Source organism: Electrophorus electricus, chromosome 3 (assembly GCF_013358815.1).
Source record: "Electrophorus electricus isolate fEleEle1 chromosome 3, fEleEle1.pri, whole genome shotgun sequence".
Taxonomy (NCBI): Eukaryota; Metazoa; Chordata; class Actinopteri; order Gymnotiformes; family Gymnotidae; genus Electrophorus; species Electrophorus electricus.
This window is the reverse complement of record NC_049537.1, coordinates 25,954,949-25,968,716: the sequence shown is the minus strand read 5'-3', so window position 1 is coordinate 25,968,716 and position 13,768 is coordinate 25,954,949. Positions and strand designations below refer to the sequence as shown.

The 13,768-nt window shown below is 39.8% G+C and overlaps 1 protein-coding gene across 3 annotated transcripts; it reads left to right on the top strand.

Moving 5' to 3' along the window:
- The first annotated feature begins 2,025 nt into the window (after positions 1–2,025).
- clic5b (chloride intracellular channel 5b) lies at positions 2,026–13,459 on the top strand. Of its 3 annotated transcripts, none has more exons than XM_035523951.1 (7): positions 2,026–2,109; positions 2,410–3,147; positions 10,638–10,747; positions 10,916–11,041; positions 11,270–11,376; positions 11,659–11,840; positions 12,070–13,459. In XM_035523951.1, exons 2-7 carry the CDS (start codon positions 2,629–2,631, stop codon positions 12,232–12,234), a joined length of 1,209 nt encoding a protein of 402 aa, XP_035379844.1. In that variant the 5' UTR covers positions 2,026–2,109; positions 2,410–2,628; the 3' UTR covers positions 12,235–13,459. The 3 variants fall into 3 exon arrangements, with proteins under 3 accessions (XP_035379844.1, XP_026884089.2, XP_035379845.1); XM_027028288.2 differs by having other exon boundaries at positions 2,051–2,224; XM_035523952.1 differs by lacking the exons at positions 2,026–2,109; positions 2,410–3,147 and adding an exon at positions 3,449–3,537 and having other exon boundaries at positions 10,621–10,747.
- The last annotated feature ends 309 nt before the right edge of the window (positions 13,460–13,768 follow it).

Below are 13,768 nucleotides of genomic sequence, written 5' to 3'. Positions count from 1 at the left end.
GGGTTATATTTATTACTTTATATATAGCTAATTATTAAATTGTTATCGAATTAGTTAAAGAGTCTTGAATAAAAGTGTACAGACGAGTTCATATTTTGAACGGTGTATATTTCTATTAATTTCCTCGGTTTGCGGCTGCCGAAATCCAAGCGGATCCCTACTCACGGTTGCATGACGCCCCCAAGTGGCTGGATAAAAGTATTTAAGCGACCCCCCCCCCCCCCCCCCCCCCTTAATATTAGGTGCGTGAAGTGAACCTTACAAAAGTCTTAGAAAATATCAAGACATTATACGAATAGTCCGAAACAAGTAAAAATAAGTAACAAGTGGCAAGTAATCGTTTAAAAACTCCCAGGGAGTTGTTGGAGGAAAATATATGCCATTCTTTCCATGATCTGAGATTTGATATTGCAGCTTTGTGATATTCCTGCAAAATCATGGACCAAGCTCGAAAGGTTCACTGGGCACCCTACAAGAAGAGGAGACATTGCTAAACATTTATTGCATGTGTGCCCATGAAAATAAGTCCTTGTAGTTGTAGCTGATCCAGAATCAGCTGTATTACTTTTATTCAATCTGTCTGAGTTCTCCCACATCATTGTGCTGCTGCGTTACTTTGAATGGCTTCCTGTAGGGGCCAGCATCAGATTTAAAATCCTCTTGCCTGTTGCAAAGCTTAAAATGGATCAGCCCTGCTACCTGCAGGCAGTGGTGAAATGTTGCGCTGTTTCACAAGTATGGCTCAACTTCACAAGTCTCTTCAGTTCAAGAGAAAAGGAAAAAAAACCTCGAGGCCCTTTTCTCTACTGGCACTGACTGAACATCACTTAATGTCCTCTTGACTTGCTGTCTTAAAATGCTCATTTTAGTGCTTTTTCAAAATGTATTAAAATTAGCACAAAATTCTGAACTTAGTAATAACAAAAACATCATAGCATAACCTATTTTTATGTATACTGATTTTCCTATATTGACTCCCTGTCTAGGCCTCTAGCTTGAAGGCATCCGATCATGACATCCTCTAGCATAGTTTTACTAGCATAAGGCTAAGCTTTATATGGAGACACAATGTAGTCCGGCAAGTCACTGTTTTTTCTAGAAAAAGATGATGTAAATATGAGTGGCATATTTTAACACCATATTCTATGGGATATCAGACTTCTGAAAAAGTGAAGAAATGCACATGGTACTGAGAGTGACGCTGGTGAAAGAACCCGCTCTTACACCCATTTTTGCTCATTTGCATAAGTAAAGCCATAAAGGATGAACATGGCTATGCCTTCTATTGGTTTTAAGTTAAAAAGACTTTTTAAAGAAAACTACATATGAGTATATGGGATAAAGATTTAAAATGGTTTGTTGTTTGTGCTACTGAACTGGAAATCTATATAATAGAAACATTTATAGTATTATCTTTCAGAAATGAATGAATGCTATAATTTTTTAAAAACCTTTTAATTGTAAAAGAATTATTTATTTATTTTTTGCTGCAATTAGAAATATTTGCAGACAATATTTCCACCACATCAGTTCCAGGGTAGAGAAATCATACTTTTCTGCAGATTGCGTTACATATAAAATATCATTAGAATTTACCAGGAAATAAGTTTACGATGAGGAAAGCCTGTTTTTAATAACATTAAAAAAAATATTTTATGATTTTGACCGCAAAGTATATGTAATAAACAATATATGTGAACTAATTTAGGAAAATGTTTAAATAGTCATATTTAAATATAAATAATTATTATAATTCTGCTGTTATACATCTGTTTAACACCTGCCAGTAGACCTACGAGTTTTTATTCTGTTATTTTGGACCACATTTACCAATCCACACGACGTAAAATACACAGAGTGTAAAGCGCAACCGAATTGTTCAAACGCTGAAGTTAAGGGGTGTTTTATTGTGACAAGTTAATATATTTGCATATTAATGACCATATTTGCTCACAAGTTAACTTACCTAGCCATAAATGTTATGAATTATTTACAGGCTAAATGTGACTTCGGGCGGGTGACTCTTCAGGTTCCCATCAAAAAGGTTGTTTATAAAGGAGCATCTAGTAAATTCTGGGAGCGAACGCAATGTGTTCCTGCAGCTGAATGGTATGTGTCCCTTAGGCTTATGTGGTTACACATACAGCTCACTTCCATTCAAAAGTCCAGCTATACTACCCTCTACTCTAAAAGAGCATGGCTAGGCATCAGGATCTACTATAGAGTATGGTTTACCACCGTTTTTCTTTAACGTGTGTATGGTTTTCTAACGCATGTAAAATGTTCTTCAACTTATAATTTCACTATACATTAGTTACAAGTTAATTAAACATCCACGAGGTTGTTTAATAACTTGTGGACAAGAAACCTATAGACGAAGTTTAGCATAACCTTTTTTCTTTTTCTCAGACATTGACTGAGGAAGCCCATGCCATCCGAGCAGACCTGTTGCTGTTGTTTGCTCACACTGGAATGACATGACCAGAGAACAAAGTTCGCTTCTGCGTTATCGCCGGGACGTGCGCAGCAGGAGCAGGTACCCATTCCCCACAAGAGGCCGTTCTTGGAGGACATCTCCGCACGCCTTAGCCAGGTTTGTCGTATACGCGCAAAAAAAAGTCTTCAAGAATGGCGGAAATCGCAGAGGAAAATATTTATGAAAAAATCGACGAGGGAAACGTATACGAAAAGCCGTCTGACGAGCTGGTGAACCCTGCTGTGGTTATGTATGAGAATCAAGATGAGTTTAACGACACTTCAGTTAAAGAAGCGTTTTACAGTGAAATTGAAGATTACGCAACTATTAATAAAGCCGACAGAGCATCTCCGGACTACATGAACACTACACACGGGGTAGAGGGCTGTTCCTTCAGCGGCGCTCCTGCCGAAATCAACGGCGATGTAGCCTCCTCCGGACGGTCATCCTCATCTTCCTCCCTGCGGTATGACGACCCTTGCGATGGCCCGGCGTTGCCAGTGCGCGGAGACGTCGCCGAGGACGGCATGATTATGGCCTACACGCTGGAAGCAAGCACACCTGCTGAGCCAGAAGAAGTAGTTGACTACAGCCTCAAAACGGTGGAAAACAGTGTGGTTGAAGAGAAAGTGGCCGACCCCACTCAAGATGAGATTTCTCTCTTTGTCAAGGTAAAGTTGAACAGTAGATACCGTTCCATTAAACAAAAGAGGGGTCGTTTGCTGGAGTGTGGCGAGGAGAAAATGGAAAAGTTGCAAATGTTTCTTTGTGAGGTTAATGTTCAGAAATAGGGATAATTATCGTAAAAATGACCTTTCAACCTTAACATGCAGACTGAAGGTCATGTAGGTGTGGTTTCATGGCAGAGTTAATGATAATCATTGCTTAATCCATCTAGATTATGCCATGATATAATATACAGTTGAAGAGTGTGAAATAGCTGTTTTCTGTATCTTATTTGACAGCATAGTACAGAAACCTATCTTCCCCATATTGAGTATACAAATAAAACTAAGGACAGGAATATCCAGACATGTGTCTTCTGTTTAGTGGCTCATTTGGTGAGTATTCTGACAGGATATGACATCCAGAATACCATGGCAAGGAGGTTCCCAGTCAGTTGACCAGTTTTCTCAATTATTCTTTTCTCAAGGTACTTTGTTACCAGACTGTTTTCCAGTACAAATTGGATTAAGACCAGTTTTATGCAACATCACTGTGCCAGTGCACAGCTGGCCATTGTAGTGTAGTGACATTTAAGTTTGAAGTTGTCTGAGGAAAACTGGGAAAGCAAAGTGCACATTTGGTATGTAGAGGGTCTATATCTGATTCCCTCATGTTCTGACTGTGGCATATGTTTCATCATGACCTATCAAAAAGGCTTAATCATTCACCAGTAACTGTGCTGTCATGGAAACAAGGGTGAACTCCACGCTCGTGTAAATGAATCCATGTGCTCTCTTTGCTTTTTGATAGAGGGGCATTACAATGTACATTACAGTGTACATGAGGGGGTCACTTTGCTGATTGAACAACAGTGATTGGCAGTGGAGTGCATGTTGGGTTGAAGAGGAAGCCCTAGGACTAGGCTAAACTGGAGTATTAGGACATTTATTACCATTGTTTACAGTTTCCTAAGAACTTAAAGCAGTATTTGTATATAAAAAAAAGTATTTTTAAAAAGTTGGTGCCAATTAAATGTCACTACCAGACTTATATGAGAGCAGTGCTACTTGGGCTAGTGTAGATCAACATTTGGGCTTGGCTATGAAGGGAGAATAAAAATCATGACCATAGCTTTTACACAGTGACATTAATCTAACATATGAATATGGCAGTTGTTGTGAATACATTAGAACACACAACAAGACAGACAATGATTTTCTACACTTAATAAAAATGGTGGATATGATTTCGCAACCATTTCATTTTCACTTGTTGTCATAAAACATCACTGTTATAAAAAGATGAGCGTTATCATAGAATGTTGCAGCACAAACACATTTGTAGCACTATAATGATGCATTTATGGGCCTCACAGAATACCCACAACTTTACTGACTGGCAAAAAACCTAATGCTTGACCATGCAGCTCTGTGTAATTTAACTACATGTAATCTAGAATTGCATTACTGTACAGTAAATCCATTTTAAAAATAATTATCTGTTATTATTTCCTCAGCATGCTGCTCTAACTGACGAACAAATTCATGGACAAGGGGAAAAACAACCATGTTTTTACTTTTTTAGGCTGTTCTTAATTTCTTGTACTGTTAAATAGCCTTCTAGCCTGTCTAATAGATTAAAATATTTGTTGCATTCTGAAATGACCTACTGAAATTCAAGGTTGTAGCTGAGGTACCATGTGTGTCATATCACAAGTATTAAAGCACATATGTTAGTTTAGGATGATAATAGGTGCTTACACATTTAGATAGGCAAATTTGTGGAAAGTTGCCATTTATTATATATTTCCAAAACATTCTAAATTAAATATGAATAGTACATTAACTAGGTTACCATCATGAATATGCAGTATGATTTATATGTGCATCATATTGTGAGAAGTTGTGAGAATACGTGCCCATTGATTCTCAGCTGCCCTATATAGGTATCCTCTTCTCCTCCATGCATAAAAACTGTGTAAGTCTATGCTAAATCTGGATTGCCTTTATTTTCAGTTATAAATAACTACAGAATTCAGCTAGTGCCAGAATAACCCTTGTATTCCAGAATAAGGTTTGGAAGGTGAAGACTACACCGTCTTTTCTGCTATATATGTCTGAAAGCACATCTTTGCTAACTAGTCATGTCAAGTGCTTCAATGTGCAGGGAGGAGAACACTAAGCAGTGAACTCTGTAACGTGACAATTCCAAAGCCCGTTTGATTTGTGCATCCACGTGGTGAAAAAGAACCCTGTCATGTTTCTGTCAGCCTATCCAGAGAAGGAATATGACACAACTGCACTTTCTACCACATAAGCACTTTCTTAATATTAACAGTTGTTATTACAACTCACAAATGAATGCGTTTATTATGTTATCTATGCATCATCTGCATATGTATGTTGAACAGGATTGCGTAATGGTGAGCGGTAAGGAGGCGGACGCACGTGCGGAGAAGAGCGAGTAGTCGTAAGGGTAGTCCAGGGTCATAGAGCCAATATGGGGATTATAAACAAACAAACACTTGAAGGCAAACAAGGGAAGCATGCTCTAACATAGGCTAGGAAACACGGAGGCTAGGAAAACAAAACAGGCTAACGTAAACGACGGCTTTGAAACACACAGGCTTTCATACAGCCACCAAACACAATGAACAGCCAAGACACAGGCCCAGGGCAGGGTTTAAATACATGAATTTAACAAGACTAGAAACAAGGGACAGGTGAGAGCAATCAATCGAGGGGCATGGAACTAGAATACACACGGCAGGGAAAATGCAGACCATGGAAGCTGGGAAAAACATATCAGAAGCTGGCAATTCATCTTCGATTTTGGAATGATAGAAATGATTATAATGACTTAAATTCTACATACATTTTTTTTTGGTCAATACAAAATTCTAAAAATGATTTTAAACATAAAAATCCATTAAATCCAGAACCCCAGTGTGCTTTTAGTCCACTCATTAAAGGAGCAGAGCATGGCAGAGGTGAGCAGGCCTACAAGTCAAATGAGGTTCAGCTTCTAGCAGTTAAAAGTAATCCCTTTTTTTTTTTTTTTTTTTTTTTTTTTTTACCAAAGAATATGATCAAATCAAATAACAGGAAAATTTATATTTCACAATGCATTTAATTTTTTTCCTTCAGAATTATAAATGAATCAAAATGTATGATTTACACCTCTGTTAACCTACCATACTGTCTAAAGATTTACTACTACTGACATGACTGTTGTGTCACACAGTAACACATTTTTCCATTCAGAGTCCACTGGACATACGAGAAACTTTATCGAAGATCTAGGACTTGCACTTTTTTAACCATGTTATTGGTTCAAATAATTTCTTGATTCAGTTTAACATAATTGCATATAATGCAGCATTCAAGGCATTCTGAAGAATACCATTACATATTGAAATGAAATGTTTTTTGAGTGTTTAAATGTAAATATATTTTAGTAATGTTTTAGTCATACTGTCTAGAAGTCTGTGTATGTAGTACCACTCTAGTCAATTTTGTAAGCATAGCCAATGTCAAAGTTCAATAAATCCTCTCATCCAGGAATGACACTGGTTAATAACTACCTCAGTGGTCGTACCTCTGTACCTCTGCATTCTTCACAATGCAGCAATGGTATGTGCAGAATTGCACTGCTTGGGACATGTTTAAGGTTTTAGTCTTCTGACAGTAGAGGGAGCTGTTTAACCTGTTTTTGCATTGCATTAGCTTGTTTCCCTTTAGGTAGGTCTACAGAGTATTCTGTTAGCAAAACGTCTTTCCCACATCCATTAACTATATTATATTTTCTAACTTTAAAGATATGTGTGAGGATATTAACCAAGAAACGCACTGCTTATCTTTGGCATTATAAACCAATCTGGTATAATGGAAACATTAATACTCTCCATTATTTTTGATTTAATTTCACTAATTATATGCCATGCTAGCAATGTGTTTTTGGCTTACAATCACAGGTAGGAGAGGTATTATCATAAACAGGTGAAACTTACTTACTGGCAGTAAAAAGATGGCTGGTATCACCAGTGGGATAAATATATTTTCGAGTTATCTTGCTTGAATTTTCCATATAAGCTTTTTTCAGAAAACATTGAAAGACTATTCTCATGCTAAAACCAAAGCCATGTCATCAAATATTTAGGAGGGAATCTTGTTGCCCAGGGCTTCCGAAGTTCATCGACTATAAGCGACCGTTGCCTGCCACAGTTCAGTGTGTGTGTGTGTGTGTGTGTGTGTGTGTGTGTGTGTGTTTGGGCCTATTAAAAATGGATGCAGCTCATTCCGCTACTCATGCTTTCTGGGCCAGGACAGTGTTACAGTTACGCATGGAGAAAATGTACTACGTTTTGTATTCTAGTTGGTATGCAACCACAGAACGCCTTCAGTGAGAGCAATAGTTCACCTCTTTTAAGTGGTATATCTTTTGTTCAAAAATTCTTTGATAATGTGAATGGTGTTGTTTAAACCATTGTTGTTGCTGCTGGAATTTCAAATAGCTTTTTTACCTTTCCTGGTGTTTGCTCAATCTTTGTTTAGTGTTTGTTCTCTTTAGAAAGGTGACTTATTTATTAGACAAAGTGCATACAAGTCACTGTCCACTGTTACAGAAGACTTATCTGTGCTGTACCTCCTGATCCCTTTATGAAGTGTCATACTGAGACTTTCTGAAACCCACATTCACCCGCCATCAAAAACCGCTGCTGGCCTGACAGAGATTGCTATGTAGGTCTCTCAGCTTGTTGGCTGGAGATGCTGCTCTCCCCTAGGTGATGCTGCTCTCCCCTAGGTGATGCTGCTCTCCCCTAGGTGATGCTGCTCTCCCCTAGGTGATGCTCTGCTGCGCTCCCCTAGGTGGCGTTCTGTAGCCGAGGTTTTGGCCCAAGCACATCGCAGGCCTCATATGCGGTGGGGGGGAGGGGGGGGAAGCTCCTCCCCCGGCAAAGCTTCACACCTCTTCTCTCTCTTCACTGCATCCCTCTTGGCGTGAGGGAGAACCAGATCTCTCCCCTCTCACCTGGCCCATCGTTCATCTCAAGCTACCTGCTGCTGGAGCCTGCCAATCAACCGCGGGGCACCGGGAGTTTTACTGTAGCTCACCAGGCTCGCCATTCAGGAGCTAGGTCAGGCAAGGGAAGATGTAGGGCTCAGGGCTTGGGGTGTCTCTGGCATGGACTTTTCTCGGTCATTTGGATCAAGAATAATTGCCTATAATGACTGATCTAGCTTCAAATAGCGGGGCCCGGGACCCAGATATTGAACTGTTTGTGAAGGTAAGTTAGAGAGAAATGACATTGGAAAAATGTATATGAACGTTGCATTTGCAAGGAAGGTACATAACTAGCTCATGTTCTACCCGTTTTGGATGTGCCTGGAAAGGCTGTAATACAATAGTTGCTATAGAGTTACAGCAGCACACACAACCCAGGTCCAGCCGCACGATAGAGGAAAGCAGTTAAAACACACACAAATAAAAAACATTTAGATCTTGATCACTGAAAAGTATTTAGTACTGTTGTACGCTGTTAAGAGCCTGCAAATGTTGTGCTTTACTTTTGTATATGAAGCACTGCGGATGTCTTACTTTTTAAAGTGTAATGCAGCCATGCTCGTTGATTTGGTATTTTTGCATTGGTGTTGTATAAGCGTCCTCTGAGAGTGTAGCAGGTGGAGGAACACACAGCTAATGAGGTACTGATGCACAGGAAAGAGACGTTTGCCTACAGAGAATGCAACCAACAGCACACATATGCATGCACACATACTTTATTAGCTCATTATCTGAAGCTTATGTTGGATCACTTGGTTCCCAGAAAGAGTGCCAAATGGGATCACACACACACACACACACACACACACACACACACACACACTGAACAAATATCTCAGCTCTTTGCACATATTAGCCAGTTACATCTATACATCATTAGCAGTGTCATTCTAACTTGCTCATTTCTTAAACTGTCTACTCCAAGCCTTTCCTTTTAGGCCTTCAACCTCAGCGAAAGCGTGCTGCTTACTATGCCCAACTGGCCTGCTGTCCTGTCTGTTCTAGACCTTGATCCTCTATTGTCAGCTGTGTGTTATTGTTAAATAGGCATGGTGCTGGGACCGCAGTTGTATTCTTTCCAGAATTGGGAGAGTCCTGTGTGAGCAACATAGTGGTTATTTACATACTGCCTTACTCAGCTGGTTGTTGTAGCCAATGGATTAATTTTTCATCCGTCATACTCTGGTCTTTGAGTATGTTGGATGTGTTAATTACTTTTTTCTGTTTTTATTTTGTGAAAGATGTCATAGATTGACAATTACGATTAAGTTTAGTGCCATACAAAACTATTAAGTGTAGTTGCATGCCTCATATAGGTACTTGTAATTAGCGATCGCACCGATCCAATACCGCATATCGAAATCCGGTCAATATCAGCAAAAAATAAATAAATGCTGGATCAGATATCAGGAGAAATATTTTTAAGGAAAGAGAAACAAATAATTAATTTGATGCAGAATTACAGTTGCATTCAGTAATAAAAAAAAAGCAGATGAGCTATAATGTAAATTTCAGGTGTCAGTGAATGAGGCAGCCATATTGAGTAGATAGATAGAGAGAGAGAGAGAGTGTGTGTGTGTGTGTGTGTGTGTGTGTGTGTGTGTGTGTGTGTGTGTGTGTGTGTGTGTGTGTGTGTGTGCGTACAGGACAGCTGTCAATCGAAGTAGATGATAACCAAGGCAATAAATATTATCTCACTGTTGTTGTGTTTTTTTAATTTTTTTTTTTACAATTTTATTTATGTTCATCTGTGATATCAACAATATTTGTACTTCATATTGCCTGGATATTAGATCACATGACAAACTTTTTATAGCTAGTCCCCTGTTGCCCATGCCATGGTGTTTAGACACCTGATCTTTCAACACAGAGGTAAAGTAGTGTGATTGTGACAGCCCCACCCCCCATGCACTCTCACTGTATTTTCATATATGTTTTAATGTATGCATTTCCTATCTACAATTACCCAATCAAATAGTTTCCGTCATGTAAAACAGCTATCATGACATGATGACAGAAGACTGTGTCGAAATGCTCCAGGGCTGATGCTGCTGTGTCTGCTTCTGCATTGTCTTCTGTCGATCTGTGCTTTTTCTGCTCATTTGACAGTACCATTACGTTTTTAAAACCTAACTGCAATGCCTTTGACTCCATTATTTTTAGAGGAATAGTCCTGAGATGACGTGTGATGTTGTCAGCAGAGGGCAGTGTGATGCTTTTTTTTTTTTTCCCCTTAGTTTCTGTCACACACTGGAACGACAGCAAACGTGCTAAATGTTACGACAGCACGGGTCACACCATGCTGAGGTTTATTCATTGACCTTTTGCATCCTTTTGTGGCTCATGACCTGTTCTGACTCAAGTGCGGTTGTGGTGACTAAATAGTGACGCTGCCACTGTATCATGTTACTCAGTGCTGTGCGGTTCGCAGGCCGGCTGTGATGGCGAGAGCATCGGGAACTGTCCGTTCTCTCAGCGCCTCTTCATGATACTCTGGCTCAAAGGCGTTGTCTTCAACGTCACTACCGTGGACCTGAAGAGGTGAAGTTCCGTCTCACATCACATGTTGTGAGAAGCATAGACTGAGCTACGAGCCTGTTTCACTTTTACGATGCATCATGTGCGATACAGTGCTCAGCCACACACTTATTCTACAGACTCTCTGAGAGCTTTTCTAATATTCATTTTATTTGATTTTTTTTTCTTCAGGAAGCCAGCTGACTTGCATAATCTGGCACCGGGAACCCATCCTCCTTTCCTTACCTTCAATGGTGAGGTCAAGACAGACATTAATAAGATTGAGGAGTTCCTAGAGGAAGCGTTGGCACCACCAAAGTAAGTTCATATGGCTTTTGCATGGGCAGTGTATGGTTTTTGTAACATATATTGTACATAATCTTTATAGGCGTGACTGCAAAGCAAACGCCCAGCCTCAATACTTCTATTACTTCAAACTATACTTTGAATAGTGTTAGGAATAGAATTAAATGACATTTGGTATTTGCCTAAAGGAGCTGCAGAGTGCTAGTAAATACTCTGGATTCTGTTCCCTGTGTTCCTTAGATACCCCAAACTGGCAGCCAGGCACAGGGAGTCCAACACAGCAGGGATTGACATATTTGCAAAGTTCTCAGCTTACATCAAAAACACCAGGCCAGATGCCAATAGAGGTAGAAATGTCAAACTGGATCACTTGATTATATGAATGGATGTAATGCTGGTATGCCAAAACTCTCCTAGCAATATATTAAAAACCTAAGACACGACATCACCTCTTTATTGTTCTGAATATAATATTCCACCGGATTCAAACATTTACAATTATTTAAATGAGTATAAATAATGTCAGATGGCTTTTTTGTTGCTTAGTTATTACCCTTTTTTATTTTTTAAAACATTTTTAGCATTTACTAATGAACAAACATTATACTGTACAACCTTGGCTGTGGCAGGGTTGGAGAACAACCTGACGAAGGCCCTGTGGAAGTTGGATGAGTACCTGAACAGCCCTCTGCCTGATGAGATAGATGCAGACAGCATGGAGGAAGAAAAGAACTCCATCCGCAAGTTCCTGGATGGGAACGAGCTCACACTGGCAGACTGCAATCTGCTGCCAAAACTCCACATCGTCAAGGTGAGGCGCTCGGCTCGCGGGCGAGGGTAGAAACGAGGCAGCCGCATCACCGTGATGTTCCCCATGATGTTCCCCTGACAGGCCGAGAAACTCAGACTGCTGTCGCTCCAACGGTGTCAAATATAACCCGTGTAGTTGTCAGTCTAATACTGGAGTTTACACTGTGTTCAGACAGGATGAGGCATTATTCTATCGCCCACTGATTCTGCTTTCTTCTACGGCATCTTAGGTCGTCGCCAAGAAGTATCGCAACTTTGACATCCCCTCAGACATGAAGGCAGTGTGGCGCTACTTAAACAGTGCATACACGCGAGACGAGTTCACCAACACCTGCGCCGCCGACAAAGAGATTGAGCTGGCCTATCAGGATGTGGCTAAGAGGCTGACCAAGTAAAGCCTGTGACACAACTATCAGAGGAATAAGACTTTACCGACACAGGCCCAAATGGATCTGAAGCGGTGCGCTAGGATTTATGCTATATAAATAGTTTGGCTCGGCTTGGCTTGGACCACTTTGATCACCAGAATTCCTCTCTGATCGCTGGTCCCACAAAAGAAAGAAATTGGATGGTGCCATTCTGGGTCAGGGAAGTCTCGTTCCCCTGCAATGGTTGTGTCTACACTATCGTCCACCTTGGCTAGATGCATTTTTTTACTGATGAGTTGTTTTTCCTCTATTTATTTCCGTCATTAATATCACTAGATTCTCTATCTACACTAGTTAATGTCATATAATTTAAGGATGTTGCCTTTTGCATTCAAATTATAACATAATTTTCATATAAGCTTGATTGCTTAAAACAGTATCCACTGATTAGTTTGAATATAAAATAGTATTGTACTGATGATTTTCAGGACTCTTGAATGGTTTTGCTGAGCATAATGATGTATATTAGTGCTTAATTTGTGTCTTAATGACAATTCATGCTTTATGCAAACAGAAAGGAACAATTGTGAGCAGCAGGGTAAAATGAACGAAGAACAAAAACCTCAAGCACTGAACAAATCAAATTTTCACTGGGCTGTTTCTGAACTCAAGCTGTTTAAATGTTATTCTTTTAAACATTCAAAGCAGTTTGTCTCCAGTCAACTTCTTTATGAAAGTAAACAGATTATTCAAGACACATGCCTTCATTTAGAGGTTCCCACCCAAAATATTAAACATAAAGCATTCCATATACAGTATATTTTCATTTTGCTTCAAGTAGCTTTCACCCCTCTTCTTTCAGCTGTTCCGACAAAACGCATTTTATCACACTGGCTTTTAACTTATCTCTTCATCAGCAGATATATCTCCCCAAAAGATTTAGTCCTGACCTAAATTATGTCTGATTAAATTGAGTGGTGCAGCAAAGAAGATTGATGACCCCCAGTAGTGCTCTTAAGCAGAGGAAGGTGATGTGGCTGGGCTCCTCTCCAGGGCTCTTCCTCTGCTCTGGGCAGTGCTGGAACAGCACACTCCACCACAGCATCGCTCCTCACACAACTCACCTCCCTTGTGTGGCTTGGACTAACGTTTGATATGAAACGAGAGTAAGGCGCCAGAGGCCCATCCTGCACCAACCTCTACGATTAAAATAATATTTTCACAATTCTACTTGCATTATTTCATTTTCCCTATGTACTATTTTTTTGTTAATTAATGCAATTATATGCGGGTGGGGGGGTGTACGTCATATAGAAGCAAATGGATCTTCTATATTATAATTGAATGATGACCCATAATGCATGTGGTTGAAAATGTAGAATTTATTTGCATGGGCTAAAAACGTCTTGTGGTGTGGGACGCGGATAGAATACTTAACATCAGATAAAACAGAGCAGTCAGACAGAACCAGCCTCCGTTTCAACTGGGATCTCCCTGCAGTTCATTGTCCATTAAGAATGAAGAAACTTTGATCTGTTCTCTCAACCCCCGGGCTAGGGAG